This window comes from Neomonachus schauinslandi, chromosome 11, assembly GCF_002201575.2.
Source record: "Neomonachus schauinslandi chromosome 11, ASM220157v2, whole genome shotgun sequence".
NCBI classification, from domain to species: Eukaryota; Metazoa; Chordata; class Mammalia; order Carnivora; family Phocidae; genus Neomonachus; species Neomonachus schauinslandi.
Window position 1 is genome coordinate 6,870,780 of NC_058413.1, and position 22,779 is coordinate 6,893,558.

The 22,779-nt window shown below is 61.8% G+C and overlaps 3 protein-coding genes across 8 annotated transcripts; 1 reads left to right on the forward strand and 2 right to left on the reverse strand.

Annotated features, from left to right (window-relative positions):
- The first annotated feature begins 114 nt into the window (after positions 1–114).
- KCNK7 (potassium two pore domain channel subfamily K member 7) lies at positions 115–2,861 on the forward strand. The gene is given in 5 exon segments (XM_021685039.2): positions 115–329; positions 332–490; positions 1,935–2,099; positions 2,102–2,299; positions 2,575–2,861. Coding segments are annotated over 5 exon segments (885 nt in total). The 5' UTR covers positions 115–172; the 3' UTR covers positions 2,781–2,861.
- Positions 2,862–3,169: 308 nt separating this feature from the next.
- On the reverse strand, positions 3,170–19,143 carry EHBP1L1 (EH domain binding protein 1 like 1). Of its 5 annotated transcripts, none has more exons than XM_021685548.1 (20): positions 18,706–19,143; positions 16,017–16,074; positions 15,701–15,796; positions 15,382–15,435; positions 15,113–15,291; positions 14,890–15,032; positions 14,230–14,298; positions 13,975–14,137; positions 13,561–13,807; positions 11,207–11,364; positions 11,065–11,113; positions 9,962–10,633; positions 5,607–5,676; positions 5,430–5,485; positions 5,211–5,334; positions 4,838–4,937; positions 4,150–4,299; positions 3,970–4,043; positions 3,758–3,872; positions 3,170–3,663 (listed from the first exon to the last, which is right to left on the reverse strand). In XM_021685548.1, the coding sequence occupies exons 1-20, from the start codon at positions 18,807–18,809 to the stop codon at positions 3,564–3,566; spliced, it is 2,781 nt and encodes a 926-aa protein (XP_021541223.1). In that variant the 5' UTR covers positions 18,810–19,143; the 3' UTR covers positions 3,170–3,563. The 5 variants fall into 5 exon arrangements, with proteins under 5 accessions (XP_021541223.1, XP_021541220.1, XP_021541221.1 ...); XM_021685545.1 differs by having other exon boundaries at positions 11,824–13,807; XM_021685546.1 differs by lacking the exon at positions 15,701–15,796 and having other exon boundaries at positions 11,824–13,807.
- Positions 19,144–21,084: 1,941 nt separating this feature from the next.
- On the reverse strand, positions 21,085–22,628 carry FAM89B (family with sequence similarity 89 member B). 2 transcript variants are annotated; one of them, XM_044919694.1, is made up of 2 exons: positions 22,316–22,628; positions 21,085–21,870 (listed from the first exon to the last, which is right to left on the reverse strand). In XM_044919694.1, exons 1-2 carry the CDS (start codon positions 22,613–22,615, stop codon positions 21,631–21,633), a joined length of 540 nt encoding a protein of 179 aa, XP_044775629.1. In that variant the 5' UTR covers positions 22,616–22,628; the 3' UTR covers positions 21,085–21,630. The 2 variants fall into 2 exon arrangements, with proteins under 2 accessions (XP_044775629.1, XP_021540713.1); XM_021685038.2 differs by having other exon boundaries at positions 21,085–21,909.
- Between the last annotated feature and the right edge of the window lie 151 nt (positions 22,629–22,779).

The following is a 22,779-nucleotide window of genomic DNA, read 5'->3' on the forward strand; positions in this document are numbered from 1 at the left end:
GCCCCAGAAGCTGGGAGGAGGGACCCCAGGCCCCTCCAAGCTCATTCACACTCTGCCTCGATGCGTCCCAGCTGCCCACGCAACACCTCCTCCCAGCCACACCCTGCCCAGCCCCTCCCCAGAGCAGTCAGCACTCGGCTCCCACAGCACCTCCAACCCCAGGCGGCTCGCCATGGGGGCTCTGAGGCCCTGCGCCCCGTTCCCACTACTGGTTGTGGCCCACCTGCTGGCCCTGGGGATTCGGGCTACTGTGCTTCAGGCCCTGGAGGGGCCTCCAGCACTCGAGCTCCAGGCCAAGCTCAGGGCCGAGCTGGCCACTTTCCAGGCGGAGTAGGGGCTTGCCTGCCCCCCGGGGCCCTGGAGGAGCAGCTGGGCACCGCTCTGGCAGCCCAGGTACACGGGGTCTCCAGCCTGGGCAATGGCTCAGAGGCCAGGAACTGGGATCTGCCCTCGGCCCTGCTCTTCACTGCCAGCATCCTCACCACCACGGGTAAGGCCGCCAGGCGGCCAGGCAGGAGGGGACTCCTAGGGGCCCTGGGGTGTAGCCCTTCTCCCAGTCCCCACATGCCAGACAGAGCCCAGGCCTGATGAGGCCTGACATCACAGCTGGGGCTTCCTACACCAACACCCCAACTGGTGCCTCAACTTCAGCTGCCAGGTGGGGTGTGTCCTCCTCAGCCACACCCCCTGACACCCCCTAAGACCCAGGAGAGATGCCCAGACCCCAGGGCCTGAGGCAAGGTCGGGGGACAGGTGTTGTGGGGTGAATTCTTGGATGGAGGAAAATGGAGTGAACCCAGGAGTACAGATTAAGACCACCAACTCAGGAGACAGTGTCCAGGGGAGGAAGTCCTGATGAGATGCTAACCATGGCGAGAGGGCATGGAGATGAGGGATGAAGGAATTCCTGGCAGGGGGAAGAACATGTGCAAAGGCCCAGAGAAATAAAGGAATGGGACCCACAGCTCTGGAGGCTTTTCATCCTGCAAAGTGTCTAAATGTTTTTTGAATTAAAGTCTATATTGCCCACTTCTGTTGAACAATCAGGAAACCTATTTGCTTTGGGCTAGAATCTGGCAAGGGATTCTGTATTGTCTGGAATAGGCCTGTTCTTCTGGGCAGAGCATGTCTTCTCCAGGCCAGCCCAGTCCCCACCACTCCCTCTTGTCTCCCATCTGGCTTCTCCAGGCATTTGAGTATACAACCTCTGGACTAGCCAGTCCTGTTCCCCCAGCACACCCTGCTCTCCCACCTCTCCCTAAATTTTCCTGCCTGTCTCCGCCACCACATGGCAGGGGCTGGGCAGACCCAGATGCCAGTGCAGGGCCTAGCACACGGGATGTCTCAGTACACCTTCGGGAAGTCAAAGAGCCGGTATCTTTCTTCCTAGAGGATTCGGAAGTATTGTATTGGTCAAGGGCAGAGCTGAAGAATCTGAGAAAACCAACCTTCCCCTGGGGCAGGACAGTAGTTCTCAGAACTATCCCAGCTACAAGAGGCCTAAGGTGACTGCCTCTTCTAATCCTTACATTTTCCAGAAAAGAGTGGCCAGAGAGGTTTGTTTGTTTGTTTATTTGAGACTGGGGGAAGTGGGGGGGGGGGCGGTGCCCAGAGGGAGAGGGAGAGAGAATTTTAAGCAGGCTCCAGGCTCCGCACAGAGCCCCATGTGGGGCTCGATCTCATGACCCTGAGATCATGACCTGAGCTGAAATCAAGAGTCGGGACACGTAACCAACTGAGAAGAGTGACCAGAGAGGTTCGCCTGCCCAGCGAATGAGGAGCAAAGCCAGCCAGCCGGAGCCTGGGCCCCAAACAGTTCCCACCATCTCGGCCACCAGAGGGCAGCCTTCTGCCAGAGGCTTTGTTGGGGGAAGGGGGGCCCCACCTGGCATCCCAATCAAGTGTTCACTGCCCAGCGCCTCTCTCCTTTCCAGGTTACGGCTACATGGCCCCACTATCGGCATCTGGAAAGGCTTTCTGCGTGCTCTACGCAGCCCTGCGGCTGCCGGCCTCCCTCGCGCTCCTGGCCGCATGGCGCCGCCGCCTGCTGCCCCTGCTCAGCCGCCCAGGTGCCTGGGTCCCCAGCCAGTGGCAGCTGGATGGGGCCTGCTAGCGGCTGCGACCCTCGTGCAGCTGCCCGCACTGGTGCTGCGGGGTCTGCGGGGTGACTGCAGCCTGCTGGAGGCCGTCTACTTCTGCTTCAACTCGCTCAGCACCCTGGGCCTGGGGCACCTGCTGCCGGGCGGCGGCCGTGGCCTGCACCCCGTGCTCTACCAGCTTGGCCAGCTGGCGCTTCTCGGTGAGTCCAGCTGCCACGGAGTGGGAGGGAGAGGAGACCGGGGAAGGGGGGGCGGGGACCAGGACTCCCATCGACGGCTGGGGAGGCTGAGCACACAGGTGCAGGGCCAGGGCCCTAGAGTGTGGTGTGCGGGTTGTGGTTGGAAGAACCCTGATGGCAGTGTTAAGAGGATTGAGTGGCACCCGGTGCCAGGGATGGCGGGTCACCTGCCTGGGAGGGGGGCAGGGAGCATCCCTGGCCCCCCAAGAGCTGCCCTAGCAATCTCTCCTCACCAGGTTACTTGCTCCTCGGGCTCCTGGCCACGCTGCTGGCTGTGGAGACCTTCTCAGAGCTGCCACAGGTCCGTGCCCTGGTGACATTCTTTGGGTCCAGTGGCCCGTTGACCGCTGAAGGCCAAGGTGGCATCCTGGGCCAGGATGAACTGGCTCTAAGCACCCTGCCACCCTCGGCTGCAGCCCCAGAACAGGCCCCGACTTGCTGACAGGGGCCAGGTGAGGGAGTTGAGCTCCTTTCAGGTGGACAAGACTGACGACGACGAGGAAGCCTCCAGAGAGGGGAGGGGAGGGGGTGACTGTAAGGACCTCAGGCTATAGTGTATTTTAAAAGAGGGGGAGCAATAACCCCGCCTGTTTTCGTCTCTTCTTTCAACATGGGACCTCTAAAGCGATCAACGACCTAAACCCCATCATCCTTAAACCCCACCATCCTTTGAAGGTGAAGGCCGAGCAGGGCCCCCGCTGTCTCTGGGAACCTCAAAGCCCGTCTGGGCCCCACTTGGGCTCGCAGACAACCTTATCGGCCTCAGCCCCACCCCCTTCCGTCTATTGAAAACCCCAGTCCTGAGAACGGCCGGCGCTGCTGTAGCCTTGTCCAACTTTATTGCTCGAGAAGATCAGGAAAGGGGGGAGGGCGGGGGCGCAGCGGTTCAGCGGCCATCCCTGCTCTCCCAGGCGGCCGGCCCGGGCCCTGCCGTCGGGGAGGGGTTGTTCTGCGGGGCGCTCCTGGGACCCCCCCCTCCCCCGGCCCCGCGAACACACGCACACGCACTCACAAGGACAAATAAATACGGTCCGGACGGCACGGCCGTCCAGCCGCTCCCGTCGGTCGGGCCCCAGGGGCCGCCCTCCTCCGCCCGCTGCGGGGACGGCGGCGGCCCCCACAAGCGGCGCGCTGCGGCCGTGCGGCCCGGGTCCTCCGGAGCGCCAGCCCCGGGCGGCGACCCCGCGCGGCGGCGACAAAGCCTGCGCGGCGAGCGGGCGGGGCCTCAGCTCAGCGAACAGCGCTCGCGCCGGCTCAGCTGCCGGCTCAGCTTGCGGCGCCGCTGCTCCAGGCCGCGTTCCAGGCGCTCGTCCTCCTCCAGGGCGCTGCGAGGACACGGCTTCAAGTCAGAGTCGGGGCCCCTGGCCTGGCCTGCCTCCCCCCCGCGCCCCGCCCCAGCATGGACCCTACTCCACTCACATCCGCTCCTTGTGGTCCAGATCCCGGACCAGCTCGTCGCGCTGGTTCACCAGCGACACCAGCTCCTCGAGCAGAAGCTGCTCTCGGTGCTGCTGCGCTGCCGTTTTCAGCCAGTCTGAGGGCGGAGGAGGCTGAGGGTCAGGAGGCGCCGGCCCCTGCTCTGTCCTGGCTCTCAGCCCCTCCCGCCCCATCTCCCAGGTCCCATCTCCCACCTTCGATAGCTAGCATGGCCCGTAGCTCCCGGCTCAGCAGCTCGAACCTCCGCTCCAGGTCCTGCTCCTCGATGCTGGGGTGGGGGAGGGGGTGGAGGTGGGTCAGGGACAGGGGAACGGGAGGGGGAGGGGTCCCAGGGCTCTGACCGCTCTCTGCACCCCCCCATCCCACCTCATTACCCGTTGGCAGGGAGGGCTGGGCTGAGGGCAGCGCTATACCCCTGTCCCTGCGCCAAATCATCTTCCTTCCAACTGTTCTCCAAGTGCTGGATGTTTATATTGTCTCCTCCCATCTCCACTGCTTTTTTTTTTTTCCAGTTAAGAAACAACCTTGCAGGATTATTTGGATGAACATTATTCATAAACAGCAAGTATTAGACTAGAATTATTCTGAAAAATGATCCAAAATGCAAAAGGGAAGCAAAACTGCCTTCATCGTGCAGGACGAGAAAAACAATCACGGCCCAGAGTCGCGTTTGACCCCATTTGGGAAACCAGCTCAGATCTCCCTGGGCCTCGGTTTTCCTTATTGTAAATAAACAGGGTCAAACTGGGGCACTCAGCCCTGACCTGCCTGTACCACGTTTTTCTCTGGGACTTGGTTTTCTGATTCATAAAAATAGTACCAATTTAAAAGGTGTACAACTTATACAGGACTTTTGAGGGGAAAAAATAAGATGACTGAACAATTTTTCAAAAAGATCTTTGCAGAAAGAAGAAAGCGGTGTAACGGTAATCGGTAATCGAAGCAGCCAAGATTCCCTGTCCTGCGGGCCCTGGATTGGCTGGGGTTGGCGCCTGCACTGGGCGGGGCCGGCCGGCACTGGGCGGGGCCTGCCGGCACTGGGCGGGGGCGGCCTGCACTCACAGGAGCTGCAGCTGGTCCTGCCTTCGGATGAGAGCATTCTTCTTGTTGACCAATGTGAACCATTCCTGGATCAGCACCTCCTCCTGCAGCTTGTCGGCACCTTGAACCAGGCCAGGACAGTCACCAGGCCTGCCCCCAAACCAGGTGGCAGGAGTAGGGTGGCTGGGGAGTGGGGAAGGGGCTTGCTTCCTTGTGGCATCCCAGAAGCCAGAGCCGTGTGCCTGCAGCAAGCTGCTTCCCTTGCCCAGCTGCAAATGGGGACAGTGACCCCAGCCTTGCCTCCTCCCACCTCCTCCCCAGATCAGGAAGGGCTGCAGGGCTAGGCAGATCTGGTCGCATGTGTTGGGGAGTGGACTCCAGATGCCTGCCCCACCTGACTCCATAAGGCTCCTCAGCTGTGTCTCCACCTCGGCTGCCCGCCCATCTATCTGTCTCTGCTCCTGTTCCAGGGCCTGCAGCTCTGCACACACATACTGACTTGTGTCCTGGAATCTTTGCTGCAAAGAAGGGGGGCAAAGGACAGGGTGGGCTCAGCCCAGGCTCTGCCTAGGAAGTGCCACCCACCAGCTCCACCCACCGCAGACCTCCTTACCAGCCCAGCCTCTTCCCCTGGACTTGGGGGTGGCTCCTCTGATGGGGGACTCCCACCTGCAGACAGAGACCAAGCTAAACCACCTCCAACTGACACCAGCCCCCCAGGGGTTCCCCAGCTCAGGATCTGTGAGCAGCCTGAGCTGAGCTGGGTCGCTAGTCCTGCAAAACTACTCACCAGGGGGCTGCTGTGGGGCTGTGGTTGTGGGTGGACCAGGGGCAGGGCCGGGGTCAGGGCTCAGGCCTTCCTGTGGAGAAAGAGGCCAGTGAGGTCTTGTAGGGGTTTCCCAACAGCCCCGCCCCGGGGCCAGCCAGAGCCTCTTGCACACATAGGGCAGGACGGGCCCTCAACCTCAGGCCCTGCCACCCAGCTGCTTCTCCAGTCCGGCTACACAGAATTCCACCCCCACCCCCTCTAGGGAAAGTGCCTCCTCAAGCAAAGGTCACGGCCTTCACCCTCCCTGGCCCTGTGGTTCTGGGCCAGTCCACTCCCACGCTTGGAGCCTCACAGTCCTCGTTCCCTGGGCTGGGCTGATGACCCTGGCTTCAGGGGCTTTTGTGAGAGTCAGGACTGAAAGGCTGAGAAGGGCCTGGCTGGGGCCTCTCCTTTCCCCCTTCGCCCCCTCCTCCATGGAGCTCCCTCAGGCCACCTCTGACTCCCATCACCTAGTGCTTGCATCTCCATCATGGCCAGGGGCCACACAGTGACACCGTGACACTGAGCTGACCTGATGCATCTCATCTCCAGACCTAGGCCATCATGAGCTGGCACCTCCATATCGTGGCCAAAAGGGGGCACCCTCCCACCTTATCAGTGCCCATGCCTGGAGCCTGCTGTGCTCTCCACAGAACACTCAGAAAAGGTCAGGTTGGCTGGACCTACCCATTTTAGCCTGGAAAGGCAGGGCTGCTCCTTAATGTGCCCCTCCCCTGGCCACCTGCTGGGAGAGGCAGCTCTGGGGGCTCAGGTCCACAGACAGCCCAGCCCCTTTGATGGGGCTCCTGCTCTGGCCAACCCTTCTGGGTCACAGGGTGGGGAGAACGGGTTGAACCACCCCACTGTCCACTCCACCCTGCATGTCTCTGAGAGGCATCGCTGGACATAACCCACTCAGGTGCCATCCTCTGTGGCCCGGGTCGATGGCAGCCTCCTCACCGGCCACTACCCACACCCTGCCTGCGGACTCTACCCTCAAGTCACAACTGAGGGGTCTTCCTAAAACCTTCACCTGCTGGTGTCACTCTCCCCCGGCCCCTGTCAGGCCCCAGCCTTGTTGTCAAGGCCTGGTGGCAGCTCCAACCTCAACTCCTGCTACCCCAAACCGCCCCGGACACCACCCCCCAGCCATAGGCACGAACTTTTCGCTTCCCCAAATAGCTTCCTCAGCCTGGGCTGGCCTCTATCTGAGGCTGCCTACCATCAGCAACCTTCAGGACCCAGCTCAGCTCCACCTCCTCGAGGCCCCTTCGGGCTCCCACACGGCTTTCTGTCCCCCTTCCTGACCGTCACACCTCCTGAAGCCTCACTGATCCCCAGGCTGGACAGCGCTCCCGCCATGGCTTCCCAGGCCTTCCCCATCACAGCGCCCACCCCCTCATGGCTGCTGGTTACCCATGTCTCCCCTGCCCAGAGGTAGCCCCTGCAGACAGAGTGGGGCCCAGAGGAGGCACTCAGGGCCCACCTACGAAAGGTCACTGACTAAATATTTATGCGTTGGGTGCTGCGCATGTATTGACTCCTTTAGTTCCCCCAACAACCTTGTGAGTCAAGGGTGATTACCACCCCATTTCACAGATGAGGAAACTGGAAGTCAGAGATGAGGCTCATACAGAGCCGGGCTTAGGACCCAGGGCTATCCAATCCGAAGATTTGTTCCCAAGCTTGGCCACCAATTTGCTCTTTGCCTCTGGGCCAGTCATACCCTCTGGGCCTCTGGTTGTGTCTTTGTATGTGGGAGAAAGTCCAGCCCTGTGTAACCTGGGGGTTGCAGAGCTCCAGAAAGGCATCTGGGGGAGAAAACAGTTCCCCTTTTTTGACAGCACCCTGAAGTGGTGTCTCAAGGCCACTCTGTGAGGAACTTTCATGCATTTGTTTCTCATCCTCAGGGAAAGAGCACAGAGAGGTTAAATGGCTTCCCTGGGGTCACACAGCCAGTCAATACTGCAGGGCCTAATAGAAAGTGCCATTTAAGAATTCTGGATTCACGGGGCGCCTGGTGGCTCAGTTGTTAAGCGTCTGCCTTCAGCTCAGGTCATGATCCCGGGGTCCTGGGATCGAGCCCCGCATCGGGCTCCCTGCTCCGCAGGAAGCCTGCTTCTCCCTCTCCCATTCCCCCTGCTTGTATTCCCTCTCTCGCTGTCAAATAAATAAATAAAATCTTTAAAAAAAAAAAAAAAAAAGAATTCTGGATTCACAGGTGAACCTCAACTTCCTCTGCCTCTTTCTTCATCTCCCTGAGCCTCAATGTTCCCACCTGCAAAATGGGGTAATCGTTCCTCCCTGGAAGGGGCATTGTGCAGAGTCAGGAGCTGATGAGGGGTCATGGGGGCAGGCCAGGCACAGAGAAGTGGGCACACCACCCACAGAGCAGGCAGAGGTAGGAGAGTGAAGGAGAAACCCCAACCTCAGCAACAACTGAGCTTACTCATACCAGCCCTGATGGGAATTCCAATACTTCCTCAAGTCTGACCCCAATTCCCCTTTCTACACCCTCATGTATGGCCCCTCCGCCAGGAAGTCTTACTGGGCAGAAGCACCCTGCTCTCCTCATTCTTCTGCTTCAGCCCCACCCCAGCTTCAAGGTGCCTCACTTCATCCCATCCAGGACTTTGGGAGCTCCCAAGGGCAGGGACCGACCTGACCTCCTCCCACCTCATGCACGGGGCATGGAGGATGGGAATGGCCAATAAGGAGGAGTCCTGGGGCGCCTGGGTGGCTCAGTTGGTCGAGCGTCTGACTCTTGGTTTCCGCTCAGGTCATGATCTCAGGGTCGTGGGATCGAGCCCTGCATCGGGCTTGGCGCTCAGCACAGAGTCTGCATGAGATTCTCTCTCTCTCCCTTTGCACCCCCCCACCCCACTTCTCTCACTCTCTCTCTAATAAATAAATAAATAAATCTTTAGGGGGGAAAAAAGGAGGACTCCCTTCCAGGCCTATGGGTCAAATATCTCCTGTGGGACAAGGGCTGGAGAGGGGCCTGGCTTGGAAGGACCAGATGCTGGGACTCGGGCAGAGAAAGGTATAGGATGGAGCCTCCCCTTTAAGATTTAAAGAGCCACTGACACACATCAAGGAGGCTGTGGCCAGAGGCCAACAGACCGGCCATGGTGGCTGTGTCTGACCCCTGCCAAACGTCTCCTATGGGTGCCTCCGGTGCTCTCCCTGTCTCTCATACACAATGCCATGCCTCTGACTCTGTATTCAAGGCTCCTGCTCTGCAAGCCAGCCTCATCACCACCTGTGGGCCTTCTGGGAGATGAGTGGCAGGCAGATCCCTAAATGAAACCTGAGCTTTCCTGCTAACACACTTTTTCTGCAGCAGGTCCCCCCACTTGAGAACCACCCCCTCTCAGTTTTCATCTGGGAAAGCTTGCCCACCTTAGCAGCCCCGCTCACATGGCTGCTTCTTCCAGAAAGACTGTCCCAGTTTGTGCCCTCCTTTCTTTAGAACTCAGGGGTCATCCCCAGGCAGCTGAAGGCTTGGGTGGCCTGACAGAGCTGTCCCTGCTGTCACAGGCAGGACGGGTGCAGTGGGCAGAAGGAACCCCAGCTAGGAAAGCCACTTCAGCGGCTCTGAGTCCTTGAGCAGATCTCTGCCTTCTTCGGGACCATCTCCCCTTCAGTGCAGTGACCATGTGACACCCTGAGAGCCCCTAACCTGAGACCTGCAGGGGCTGGGGTGGGGGACATCAGCACCCGGCAGGGTCTACGGTCTCCATCCTCCCGTTATCAGAGAAAAATGGGTCTCCAGGACCTGGAGTTAAAGATTCAAGTCAGAGATACTTGGGGTTGGGAGGCCCTGGATGGTCCCATCGAGCACAGAAGCTCTGTCCCCGCTTACAGGGCAATGGTGGCTCCTGGGTCCACCACCCCTGAAGGGAAAGAAACGCCCCAACCCACTTTACAGTCCATAAAGAGCAGTGCGCTGAGTGCTGAAAACATGGAGCCTTCTAGGAACTTCCTACTCCAGCCCATGATTCTACTACTTGGGTGTCAAGCATTAAAAACCATTAGCATATATCCCAAGGCTGGCAACAGAGGTGGAGACCCTGCCCCGGCCGCCCCGCCGCTCCGAGCCTGGGGGGCCTCGGCTTCCACGAGTCCCCAGAGCAGGAGCTCACTACCTCGCCAGCGGGCTCTTCCGCGGCACCGCGGTCCCTCCGCTGAGAAAGCGCCTCGCCGGGTCCAGCTGAGTCCCGCTGTCCTGAAGCGGCCGCCCTGGGCCAGCTCTGCCCTTGCCCCCCCCCCCACTCCCGGGCCCGTGCTTCTCTGCCCCGCTCCCCCGGATCCCCGCGCCAGAGGAGGGCACTCACTGCAGTCGCGGCTCCGGAAGCTCTGGCCGCTCCGGCCGCTCCCGAGTCCGCGTCGTCCACCGAGAAGGAGTTGCTGTTCCGCAGCCGCGAGCGCCTCTTCTTTAGCAGGTCGGCGTCGCGCACGTGGGAGAAGGAGCCGTGCGCGCGGGGCGGGGGCACCGGCCCGGCCTCCCCGTTGACCGACGGCCGCCGCAGCCTCACGCCGCCCCCCGCGCCCGGCGCCCCAGCCCCGTTCACCAGCCCTTCGGCCGGGGGCACGGACGCCCGGGCTCCGGGGCCGTCGGCAGGGGCCTCCGCCGCGCGCGCCTCCGGGGCGGCCTCGGCACCGTGGTCCTTGGAGGCCGCCTCGGGAGCCGCCCCGTCCGCGCGGTTCTCGGGCTCCTTGGGCCCCTTGGGCTCCTCCGGCGCCTCGGCCCGGTGCTCGCGCAGCCGCTGCGCCAGGCCCCCGGCGTCCAGGCCGTCGGGCGCGCTCGGCCGGGCGCTGGCCACACAGTACGTGCCAGCGCCGCCGCCGCCCTCCAGCTGCACCAGCTGCAACTCCTGCCCCGTGCAGAAAGCGCGGATCTGGCACAGGTACGTCATGACGATGAGCTTGTCGGGCACCGACAGCAGCACCATGTCCGCCGGCTCCAGCAGCCGCGACACGCCCAGGGCCGCGAAGCCATCGAAGGCCTAGGAACGGTGGCCTGGGGATCAGCGGCGGCGGCGGCGGGCGTTACCCAGCGACGCTGCGGCCCCTCCCTGGGCCGCCCGAGGAGTCCCGGCGAGCCGCACGCTGGGGTTGGCCTCGCAACGCCTTCCCCCTTCTATTGGGGGAGATCTAGCAGCAGGGCCCGCCCCCGCGTCACCCAGCAACTGCACACCAAAGAGGTTTCGGAAAAACCATCTGGTGGAAATATGCTTTAAAACAAAACTAAGCTAAACTACGGGAAACGAACAATTTAAAGCCCAAGAGAGTAAAAAATGGCAGAACTTCCGAAGTCCAGGGCTGGGGCCCTGCAGCCCATAGATTCCTCGCCTAAAGACAGACCGGCCCGAAACCTTGGTCCTACCGCCTGGCTCTAGAACCTTTCCCTCCAGGCATTGCTCCCTCCCCATCTCACCTGCTTGTTGTTCTGTTTGATGTTGAGTGGATCCAGGGAGGCATAGTCACTGCCGAGCGAGAGAGGGGATTGGTCAAGGCTGGCCTCACACTGCCCTCCTGGGAGGCTCCCTCATTCATCCCCCCCACCCCTGACAGCTCACATCTTGTCTGGGTAGAATCGGTGCAGGATGGCACAGAAGGCCAAGCCGTTGCGCCACGATGTAGTGAAGTTGGTGACTCGGACGCCACGGTAGCCAGCGGTGACTTCCTGGCACCACTCCAGCAGGGATTGACTGGAGCTGACGGGGGCAGGCGGTGCCTAGGGACACGAGGATGCGCTCAGGGAATGTGAACATAGGACAGTACCCTCTGCCCCTAGGGCAGAAGATAGCCCCAGCTCTGGGTTTGCAGGGGTCACCAGACACCATTGGCCAGAGCCTTGGGACCAGGCAAAAGGGCTTCCTGCCCTGTGGTTATCTACCAAGGTCACCTAAAAGGTCAGTGGCCCCCAGGCAAGATCAGAGGTCACCAGCAGCCACACCTCAAGGTCAGCCCAGAAAATCAGCTTAGGGGTGTCCGGCTCCATGCAGCCCAGGGAAGACAAGATGGGGGAGCCAGAGCATCCTGAGAGAGGAGAGGGTGAGTGGGGCTCCTTGAAGCTGAGCCCCTGTCCCACCACACCCCAGTCGACCAGGTGGGTCCATGCAGAGCCGCCGTTAGCTCAGCCCCAGGTTAGTGGGAAGCAGCAGACTGGGCCCTCGGCGGCCCCCATCCCTACCTGGCTGCCTGGCAGCCTCCCGTCCTCTTCAGGCTCCTCTGGGGAAGAGGCCCCCGAGGGCTTGAGCACCCCGGCCCCTGCCCCGCTGGCTACCTGCGCCTCAGTCAGGCTGGCCTCTGGGAGGTTTCCCTCAGCTTCTTTTCCCTTCTCAGTCCCTGAGACCCCAGCTTCTGCTTCCTGGGCCTCCAAAACACTGGATTTGTTCTCTGGAGGCCCTAAACCCTCCATCTCTGCTTCTGGGGCCCCCCAAGCCCCAGTCTTGGCCTCTGAAACCCCCAAAACCCCAGCTTCCTCCTCCTGGACCCTCAAAACTGTAGTCTCTGCCTCTGCCTCTACTCCCTGGGGCCCTAAAACTCCATGCTTAGTGACGGAGTCCTGTAAAACCTCGTATTTGAGGGTCCCCCCGAGCCCAGTCTCTGCCTCCTGGACCCCCAAAGTCTTAGCCTTCACCTTCTCAGCCTCTAACACTGTAGTTTCTGTCTGTTTAGTCCCCAGGCCTTCAGCTTCTGCCATTCCAACCTCTGGCCCTAAAACCGCCACCTCTGTCTCCTGGGCTCCTGCTATGTCATTCTCTATCCTTGGGACCCCTGAACCCCCAGCTGCTAGCTCCTGGGTCCCCAGTATCTCAGCTGCTGCTGTCTCAGTCTTGAATCCTGGGACCCCTGAACTGCCTACCTCTGTTTCCTGGGTCCCTGCTATCTCAGATTTTATCCCTGAACCCCCCACTTTTGTCTCTTGGGTCCCCAATATCTCAGCCTCTGCCCTCCCAGCCTCTATCTCTGGCATCCTGGTACCTCCCATCTCTGTCTCCTGGGCCCCCCATATTTCAGATTCTGCTGTCTCAGGCTCTATCCTCAGTACCCCTGAACCACCAGCTATCTCCTGGGTCCCCAATATCTCAGTCTCTGTCATCCTAGTCTTTGTCCCCAGAAATCCTGAATCCCCAGCCTCTGTTTTCTGGGTCCCCAGTTCCTCAGACTCTGCCATTCCAGCAGCCTCTGAGTCCAGGACCCCTGATCCCATGGTCTCTGTCTCCTGGGCCGCTAATACCTCAGCTTCTGTTGTCCCTGTCTTTATCTCTGGGAACCCTGATCCCCCCATTTCTGTCTCCTGAATCCCCAGTACCTCTGACTCTGTTCCCAGGACCCTCAAATCCCCAGCCTCTGCCTCCCAGAACCCCAGATCCCTAGACGTTACCCCCTGGTCAGCTGCTGGTGGGGCCCCCTGGTGCCTGCTCACCTGGGGCCTGACGCTTGCTGTTCCAACAGAGGGACCCAGCTCCGGGCCTGTCCCCCCAACACCAGGGGCTCTGTCTCTCAGCGCTGCACCCTCTCTCTCCTGGCCTGCGGCAGCCCTGGCCCCCTTAAGGTCACCAAGATGCCTGGTGTGCCCTGCAGGCTCTGCTGGGGGTGTGCTCAGGATCGCGGGAGCCTCATCCCTGGTCCTGACCCCTGTCCTCCCCTGAGAGCCCCTTGGAGGAGCCTCGGGAGTCTCCTTGAATCTTGCCTCAGCCATCACCCCTATAGCCTCTTGTCCCTTAGTGTCCACATGTCCCACCTTTGACCTCTGCTCAGCATCCACTTGACTCACTTCTGAACTCTCTTCAGCCTTCCCCGCTCTGATGTCTGACCTCTTAGTGTTCACCTCTCTGACTCCTGACTCATGCTCAGTGTCCACCCCTCTAGCCCCTGGCCTGTCCCCAGGGCTCCCCTCCTCCACCTTGGGTTTCTGCCCTACCAAAGAGTCACTGGAGTCTCCATCCTCAGTGCCTCGGCCCAGCCTGGCTCCCTGAGCCTCTGTCCCTTCCTGAGGGCTTTCCTGGGCCTCGGTCTCCCCAGAAGAACCCACTCCTGCTAGGGGAGCCCCTGAGGCTTTGGGAGCCTCATCTTCCCCTTGGGCGCCTGGGGGCCAAGGGGTATCAGAGCCTTTCCGGAGCCGAGGCGCTGGGGTGGGGGCCACATCCTGGCCTGGCTGCCTTGAGGACCTGAGGAGAGAGCAGGAGAAAGCATTGGGGAACCCATGTGGCTCCCCACTGTCAGCCCCATCCCCACCCTTCAGATTGCTAGGGCACTGGAAAGGCAGGTTGGCAGGGGAATGCAGCTTTGTAACAGTGGGGCAGGGGATGGAGGTGGGGCTCATTCCAAAGCTCACCTCTTCTCTGGTGGGGTTCCCGGGGGCCTGGGGGACTTGAGCCCCACCTGGCCCCCTGCTACAGTAGCTGGTTCTGACCCCTGGCCCCGGGAGGCCCTGGCTGGGGGCGCAGGGGCACTCACAGGGGCTGGGCTGGTATCCTCCGCACTAGAAGGGCTGGCAGCTGGGGAGGAAGGAAGGGTGGGGCGCTGAGGCCTGGGCCCTGAAACTGGAGGTCCGTTCGCTCCCCAGCCCCAAACCCAGCCTGGGCCTCACCTGCCTGCCGGGGTTGTACCCGGCCCTCCTCCTCCTCCTCACGAAGTGTCTTCAGCTCCCGAGATGGGTCTGGGGTGGGGATGGGGGGCAGGTCAGCCCAGGGGAGGGCCCTGCAGGTCTGACCCCTTCCCCCCAACCAGAGTCTTAGGCCTACCTGGGAAACGCCCCAGCCTCAGGGCACCGCCCCGGCCTGCGAGAAGAGACAGGCCCTCCGACACAGAGAAAGAGAGAGAGAACCACAAGGACAGACAGAAACAAAGCCTTAACAAGCCAAAGGGAGGGATGAGGAAGCTAGTGGCTGAGCACCAGGGTGGGTGGTGAGGACTGGTGAGACTGGACTGCATCTCCCCGCTGTGCTTTTGGCCCAGCCAGCTCAGGGCAGGTACCGACCTGGGCAGGCACCCACTTGAGGCTGAGGAGAGGGCCTGAGGGACTCCGCTAAGGACCCAGGCCACCATGGGACCAGGAGCCAAGTTTGGACAGTCAGAGCTGCTGGGCAGGTTGGAACGACCTGGGCCGGAGCGAGCCCCCAAACTGGGCATGCGCACGCAGGCCTACCCACTCCCCCCTCCTCCCTGCAGGGCGAGGGGCTCCCTCCCAGCTTATCCCCCACCCTCCCTAGGTCTTGGTGATCTCATCCCTGGCAGGCTGTGAGCCCACCTGGCTGGGGGACACGAGCCCGTGCCTCCGGGGTCCCCGGGCCATTAGCCTCCTCCTCGTCACTCTCAGCAAAGTCGTCCAGGTTGCCCACATCACTCGGCTTCACGCTCATGAGGCTCGCGAGACTCTGCATGTCATCGTCCCTGGGGAGGTCAGAGGTCAGGGGTGAGGGCTGGGGTCAGAGGTTGCAGACCAAGGCCAAGGAAGGAGGGTGGGCACTCACGTGGCGCGGCCCTCCCGCAGCAGAACCCCGGAGAGCGTGAGGCTCAGCTCGGCTTGCACCACCTTCACCGACTTGGGCTTCAGCCGCAGCCGCAGGGCAACTGGGGCCGGCACGGGCCCCGCGTGGTGGGCCAGGTCCACCTCGGCGGTGGCCAGCACCTTCCGCTGCCCCTTGGACTCCTGTGGGCCAGGGAGAGGGGCCGGGGGCAGGGGCATCAGTGCTGCCCCAGAGTCCCCAGGAGCCCAGCCCCAGCCTGCCGGGCCACTCACATTCTCAATAACAAATGTCCATTCTTTGGCCTCGTACTGGTCCACGTGAGGGTCCTGGGAAAAGGACACTGGTGAGTACTGGGGCTCTGGGGTGAGGGCCCTGCAGGGAGTCTCTCCTACTGCACGTGGAAGCTATGTATGCATGCTGCCCCCTCCAAGGAGACCACCTGGGCTACCCCCACCCCCGTCTTGGTTCTTGGTCTCACCCCTCTGTTCTTTCCTATTTGGATGGGCAACCCACTGGGGATCCCCCATGGCTGCCTGGGCTGTCATTGCCCCCCCCCCCATTCCCACCTATGCAGAAGGGCTAGGGACTCACCCTGTAGAGGGTCACAGAGATGTCCACGTTCTCCGGCACCATCCACACCACGGTGCCCCGGTAAGGGTTCTGGATGCCTGGCTGCCAGCTGTGGGCCTGCAGTGAGCGGTCTGAGGCCTCCCCTGACTCACAACTCTCCCCTCGCCCCCTGCCCTTGGCTCTACACTCAACCTCATCTTTCTCTCCCTTCTGTGGATTCGGATCCAAACCTGAACCTGACTCCACTCCCCCATCAGTCCTCACTCACCCACTTTCCCTGCACCCTCTGCTGGCCTCACCCCCAACCTGGACCCCCCCAGTTGACAACCTCCCCCACCTTGGAGCAGATGCGTCGGTTCCGCCGGGTCCATACCACCACCAGCTTATCCGGTTGCCTGGGGGTGGGGAGAGGGGGGTCTACTCAGTCAGGCCCACCCACCCAGCCTCTCCATCTCCTCCAGGGTCTTCCTTCTGCCCACATCCCCCTCCCTCAGGAGAGGGCCTGGACAGCTCCTTATCTGGAGCCACCCAGAGCAGGGTGAGGCTGCTCAGGCAGGGTGGGGCCCCGGGCAGAAGGGCAAAGGCCCCATGTGGGGCAGGGATTATGAAGACAGACAGTGAGAGAGACAGAGGCGTACAGACAGACAGACAGGCACACACAGAGACAGAAAGATACACATAAACCCAGCAAGGACCCTGCAAGAGACACAGACTCAGAGACACCGAGAGAGACAGACTCGAAGTAAAACAAAGCTGTTCACTCACAAATATTTGGGGAGTGCGTACTGTAAACCCAGACCAGTTTAGAAGGCAGAGCAGAGCAAAGGAGAAGCGAGACCCTTCAGGGGCTGAGGACAACAGAGGTTGGGGAAGAGTGCCAGTCAAGAAGGAAAATAAATTAACAAGCTGACTTCAGGGAGATGGGAGAGAGCCACTGGGGTCTCCTTGAGGTTGGGGTGTCTGAGTAGAGGCTGTGCAAGGGTCTGGAGAAGGAGGGCTCAAGGAAGAAGGAATGGCAAGTGCAAAGAGGTTGGGGGGAGGCTCGGGGTCAGAGTAAGGGGCAGAGGGCGGGAGGTGGTCAGAGAGGCAGAGGGTCAGCTTGTCATTAGACACCCACCCAGGGCCCAGGGGCCCTGAGAATCAGCCATGCTCCCCACCTCTCAAACCCCGAGCCCTGGACTCTAGCTTTGCAGGGCCCCTGACTCCCACAAGGGGCATCAAGGAAGACTTCCAGAGGGTGACCTCCAGGCTGAACTGCATACACCAGGGCAGACTCAGAGGAGAGGCAGACTTGTGAAGAGACAGATAACACAAGAGCGAAGAGTTGCCTGGGCAGGGCCCAGCCCCACAGAACTGACACGTGGCTGGGCCTGAGAGGGAGAAGGCCCTCTTGGATTAGAGGGTCCAACTGCTGCCCAGGAGGGTAGGGATGGTTGAGGGGACCATGAGGCCGAGGACAGTACAAGAGGCTTTCTTGCCTGTACCTAGCCCCATGCCAGGACACTTAGGTCCACCCACCTCACTGCCCCCCTGCAGGCTGAGCCAGGATAAATGGCTCTCCAGGAAACCCCTGAGGATGCTGAGGCCCAGAGAGGTTGGGAGCCAGGCAAGGTCACAAAGGTCAGCCCAGAGCCGTCCGGCCTGCAGCCAAGCTCCCCTTCCCAACCCCAGACTGCCTGCGATGGCTGAGCCAGGGTAGCCATGGGGCCTTCCCAGAAAGGGGAAGCAGACAAGGGGTGCCTAGAGAGGGCGGGGCCTGGCTAGGCAGCCTGACTCAGGCTGGGCACTCCCTCCTGGGGAGCCAAGACCTGGGCAGGGGCAGCTTCCTAGCCTGGGCTCCCGGCTAAGAAGCCCAGGAGGCCCTGCCCACCCCCGTGACTCAGAAGCACTGACACTGCCCGCACCCCAGGCCTGCTCTCTGGGACCGTGCCCAGCGTCCCCCTGGCCTCACCCAGGATGCTGGGGCAGAAGGCCGAAGCCAGAGGCCAGAGTTCAAGTCCTAGCCCTGTGCTGTGTTACCTTAGCCAGCCCCTGGTCTTCCCTGGGCCTCACCAGATGCAGTGAACGGCCCTCTGGCTGGCGCAGTCAAAACCGGGGATATGGCTGCTGCCCAGGGGACCCTAGCCTCCTGCTCACTCCCCTCCCTTTGGACCCCATGATCCCTTCCTGCCCTCGCAGCTCTTCCTCTTGGGAGCCTAAATTTAGCCCCGCCTGGAGGGTGAGGCCCCCACAGCTGTGCCCTAATCCAGCCAAGGGAAGCTGACACCAGCGAACACGTATATTTAGGGTGTGACGCAGGGGTCCCAGCAGCTGCGGGTAGGAGCATGTGAACAAGATGCCCCCGGGGCCCTGAGGCAGTCGGGGCCAGGTCCTGCACTCTCTCTCACGTATCTCCCCCGACCAGGCCACCTCGCCCTCCCCAAGCCCTCTCCTCCCAGATTCACAGCCTTCTAGGCCCTCAGGCCCCTTTAAACCCAGTCCCTGCCTCCCTCCTCATTCCTCCCGGTGCTCAGTTTCCCCTTTTAAGGACATTGTGGAGACATCCAGCCTCCCAGCACCCACTGTGGCTGAAGTGTGTGTGTGGGTTCCTCTGGCCCAACAAGTGGGCAGGGGAGGAGGGGGCAACATCCTTGTTCTGAGCAGTCCATGGGGGTTTCTGCCACAACCAGGCCACCCGCAGTCCTCAGAATTTGCTCCCTTTTCTGATGTTACCCTGAACCATCCCTCTGGTCACAAAAACAGGAGGCCTCCCTTCCCCCAGGGCTGAGCCCCATGAGGAAGGTGTGGGCACGGACAGATGCTCAGGCCTGCAAGTTCTGACCTCCACTCCCCAAAAGCGACCCACATCCCCAACTCCAGGGGTCCCACAAGCTGCAAAGGCATTTTTCAGTCTCTGTGTCTGGGACACCAGGGCCCAAGGTGGGGGCAAGGGGCCACCGGGCTGGGGGCAGGGCTCTCTCGAGCTCCAGCGGCCTCATGGGGTCCCGGCGAGTCTGCGGAGGCCCCCGGGCCTCCCTGCCACTCACCATTTCTTGGTGCACTCCACCACCAGCTCGTGGTAACAGGCCACAAACTGGAACTTGGCGGCCCGCTTGCCCACGCGCTGCAGGCGCTTCCACACCGAGGTCATGGCCCCCGCCAACCCCCGCCGCCGGCTTTTCAGACTTGGGACTCCCGCTGGCCCGCGACCGCTGGCCGGGCCTGGGTCCCCATGGCCTCCCGGGCTGCTCTCCGCGCTGCCCGCCCCGTCCGTCGGAGATGTCCGAGGCTCGGACCCGGGGCCGATCACCCCGCTGCCCCCGCTGGGGCCCGCCGGGTGGTCCCGCTGAGTCCGCCGGGTCGTCCGGGGCGCGTCGGGTCGCGGGAGCGCTGAGCCGCGAGCGCGCCGTTTCCTGGAGCCGCACCCCCGTCGGAAGGCGGGCGGGGCTCCGGCGGGGGGCGGAGGCCGGGGCCGGGGCGGGAGCGGGGGGCGGGGCGGCCCGGCTTCCGGGGCCTCGCACCGCCACCGCGGTTGGGGGGGGTGCCGGGGGGGAACGTACCAAGGGGAAGGCCTGGACCGCAGCGCCTGCTCGTAGCGCGCGGAGGCGGTGTGGACGCGCGGGCCGGGGAGAGAACTACCAGCAACTTGGTGCGGCCCCGGCGAGCACTGCCCGGGCCGCCACCCTTCCTGCCCGCAGCCGTGGGAAGTACGTACTGATGGCCCCATTTCACAGATGGGGGAAACAGAGCCCCAGAAAGAACAGACTTGCTCAGGGCCACACTGCGAATCTGGGCCAGAGCCAACTGCCAACACTGGGGTGGCAGACTCCTGCTGTCACCCAGGTCTCAACCTAAGTAGGAAGGAGCAGTCAGGGGTCACTTGGGTGGCCCTACCTGTGGGCAGCACGGCACCTGACTCCTTAGCTGTCAAGTGGGAAGATAGTCCCAACATCCCACAAGCAGCTTGATTTCCAACAAGTGTGTGACCTTGGGCAAAGTACTAACACTCTGAGCCTCAGTTTCTACCTCTGTTAAATAGGGATAATTATAGTTCTGACTCTTACACAGTCACTAAGAGTATGAAATCTTGGGAAGCATTCAGTACGGAGACTGGCTGATTTCCTGAGGTCTCATTGAACGGAATCCGTTATGGCAGGCTGGAAAGCGTGCGTGTGTGTGCGCGCGTGCGCGCCCACGCTCATCACACACGTGTTTACTCTCCCTCCCCTAAGAAGCCTGCCCCAGGCGTTAGCCGCCTTGTTCACACCTAGATTAGAGCCCTTATCGCCTACCCGCGGGCCTGGCATGGTAATGAGCACCTGCAGGTATCAGGCCCAGAGTTAGAGAACTGCCCCGGGGCAGCACATCAGCTTCTTTCCCTCCCTGCCAGCACTCAACAAGATTTGTGAATGGACTGCAACCTGGTGCTTAATAGATTCTCGGTTTGAACAGGGTATCTGATCTGCCAAGAGTGCCCGCTGTTGTCTCCAGAGGCAAGTGACTGTGCACAGGGCGTGGGGGTGAGCAGCCTGTACGCCTAAGTGTGTAACTTCGAGGTCCTCTCCTCTTTGTCTCAGGGAGTTGTGGGGGTTTTATGTGTGTGCCTGGAGGTCTGAACACCAAGCATCCCCAAATGTGCAGGCTTCTTCCGGCGAGCCTGACACGCGGGTTTGGCTCCCAGGCCCAGTGGTGTGGTCCTCGGTTTCCTCTGTAAGAGAAATCCCCTTACATACAGGCCTAAAGGCTCCAAGTGCTGTGGGGGAGCCAGGCGGCCTGTATGAGAGTAAGTGCAAAATGGGAGTGCCTGGCACCCAATCATTCCTCACCGAAGCTGGATCTCATGCCCTGGAGCGCAGGGTCCTGCCCCTTTCCCCCCCGCCCTCTCGCCCAGGGCTTATGTGGCCTCTAGGGAGGTGTGGGCCAACGGAACTTCACCCCCTTCTGCCTCTGCAGCTGTTTCCTCCCACCCAAAGAGCACTCACTAGCTCCCGGGCCCTTCCTGGAGGCGCCTTCCCCTCTCCCGCCGAGGGGCCTCTAGGCCCGCTGGCTCAGGCCCACCCATTTCCTGTGCCGCCCCAACTCCGCCCCCACTTGGGGTGGAAAGTTTTTCTCAAGATAGGCGGCTCCTTCTCCTTCCTTCCCGGAGGACCAAAGCGAGTTGGGGATGGGGGGGCGGGGAGGGTTGGGCTCCCAGATCTCCGGCCAGAGGGGAAGTTACTCGCCCGCCGTCGCAGACCGCGGGACTAGCTCGTCCAGCTCCGCATGTTCCCCAGCCCGGTCGGTGGAGGGAGGATTCGCACTCCCTCGCCGGAAAGCCTTTCTTCCACTCCGGGGTCTTGGGCGCCACCTGCCGGCGGAGCGCGGGACCGCACTTTCCAGAAACACCACTATCTCCCCGCCCCAGAGCCAGGCATTCAAAACACAAGAACGCAGAGAGAGTATTTATTTACCTATGTGCCCAAGAGTCTGGCCCCTAAACTTAAATATCCAGCACGGAGCCTTGGCCCTCCCGGCCGTGGGCGGGTGCAAGAATGGGGATGCCCTGGTCTAGAGCAGTGGAACCCAGAGAGCAGAGGTGGGATGCCCCTGAGCCAGCAGCTGCCAATAGCAGCAAAAGGTGAAAAGGAGATGGGAACCAGGCACTCATCCCAATCCCAGAGACGTCGAGGGGAGTGCCAGATGCTTTGGGCCCCACCACCAGACTGAAGGTTGGCCAAGCTGGGGTGCACACATGTGGGAGCAGAGGAGGTCCAGTGCCAGGGGCAAAGGCTGTAGCCCAGATGCCTGCCCCAGTGCTAGCTAACCAGTCACGAGAGAGGGGGTTGGCAACTTTGCCTCTGAGGGGCCCAAGGCTTGCCTTCTTGTGAAGTGAGGTGGGACAGGGGGAAGCAGGCACTATAAGTCTGAGTACCTAGTAAGGGGTGAGTTTCTGAGCCTTTTGCATGGGTGCATGTTCCCCCCACCCCAGCTCTTCAGAGGCTGATGTGAAAGGCGTCCTGCAGCCACTGGTCCCGGGCATTGTGTGTCTGGGGCACAGTGAGGGGTGGTGGGTCCGGGGGCAGGCTGGCATCAGGAGGCTCATCGTCATCAGACAGGCCAGCATCAGGTGGATAAGAGCTGTCTGAGTGCAGGGAGGATGACAGGTCCTGGCACAGGCTCAAGTCTTGGCACAGGTGCTTATAGTCTTGGATTGACTCGTAGAGGCCCCACAGCTGGCACAGCAGGGACATGTCCAGCTGCCGCAGCCCCACCTGCAAAAGACTGAGGGTGGGCTGGGGTTGGGGTCCAGGCCACCCTCAGCCCTAGCCAATCTTCCTGCACCTTTCTAAGCACAAAGTTTTGTGGACAGCAGATGCCACCTGCAAGCTGTGACTCTTTAGGCAAGTCACTGACCCTCACCTGTAAAATGGGGTAACATTTACCTAGGAGGATGGAATGAAATAACACGAAAAGAGCATTGAAAATACATGGTAACTATTGCCATAAACGGTAATTATAATCAGTTACTCTATCCCCTCTGACCCAACCGGCTTCTGCAGTTCTTCTGAGACATAAGCCATGAGTTCCCGGTTCTGTGCCTGTGGCTGTGCTCCGCCCCGGGACCCTCACGCTCGGCGGCAGCCCCCCGCCCAGCTGGCCCCGGGCCCAGCCACTCACCATCTCCTTGCGCAGGGCTGCTAGTGCTGAGTCGAGATTGACAGGGCGACGCGGGCCGAGGGGACCGGCGGCGGGTCCCGCGTTGGTGGCGCCCGCAGCGTAGCGGGGCCCATCTGGGATGCGGGCCGCGCGGCTCAGCTCGTCGTGGATGCGGCTGCGCTGGCTGTAAACGCGCTCCAGCTCCCGCCACGAACCCCCGCTTGCGTTGAGGAGACCGCTGAGGCCGCGCGGTAACGGAGGGAGCCCGGCTAGGGCGCAGCCAGCGCCGCCCGGCGCCTCGGCCGAGGGCAGCCCATTCATGGCCCGGCCGGCGCGGACGGCGATGCTGCCTCCTTCCCTTCAACGCTCCGCCCGGGCCGCAGCCCGCAGGCCCCGCACCGCGCGGCCCCGCCGGCCGAGCCCAGCTGCCGCCCGCAGGCCGCGCTTTGTTCCTTCCCCGACTCCTCCGACTCCGCCCCTGCCCC

Bases quoted from the DNA above. Each gene is read 5' to 3' on its own strand.
- EHBP1L1 (XM_021685545.1), bottom strand. From the start codon at position 18,809: ATGACCTCGGTGTGGAAGCGCCTGCAGCGCGTGGGCAAGCGGGCCGCC. The intron at 14,138-14,229 runs GTGAGGCCCAGG...CTTCCTCCCCAG, and splicing joins GGTACAACCCCGGCAGGCAG to CTGCCAGCCCTTCTAGTGCG. The intron at 13,808-13,974 runs GTGAGCTTTGGA...CTCTCTCCTCAG, and splicing joins GGAACCCCACCAGAGAAGAG to GTCCTCAAGGCAGCCAGGCC.
- FAM89B (XM_021685038.2), bottom strand. From the start codon at position 22,615: ATGAATGGGCTGCCCTCGGCCGAGGCGCCGGGCGGCGCTGGCTGCGCC. The intron at 21,910-22,315 runs GTGAGTGGCTGG...AGTCTTTTGCAG, and splicing joins CAGCCCTGCGCAAGGAGATG to GTGGGGCTGCGGCAGCTGGA.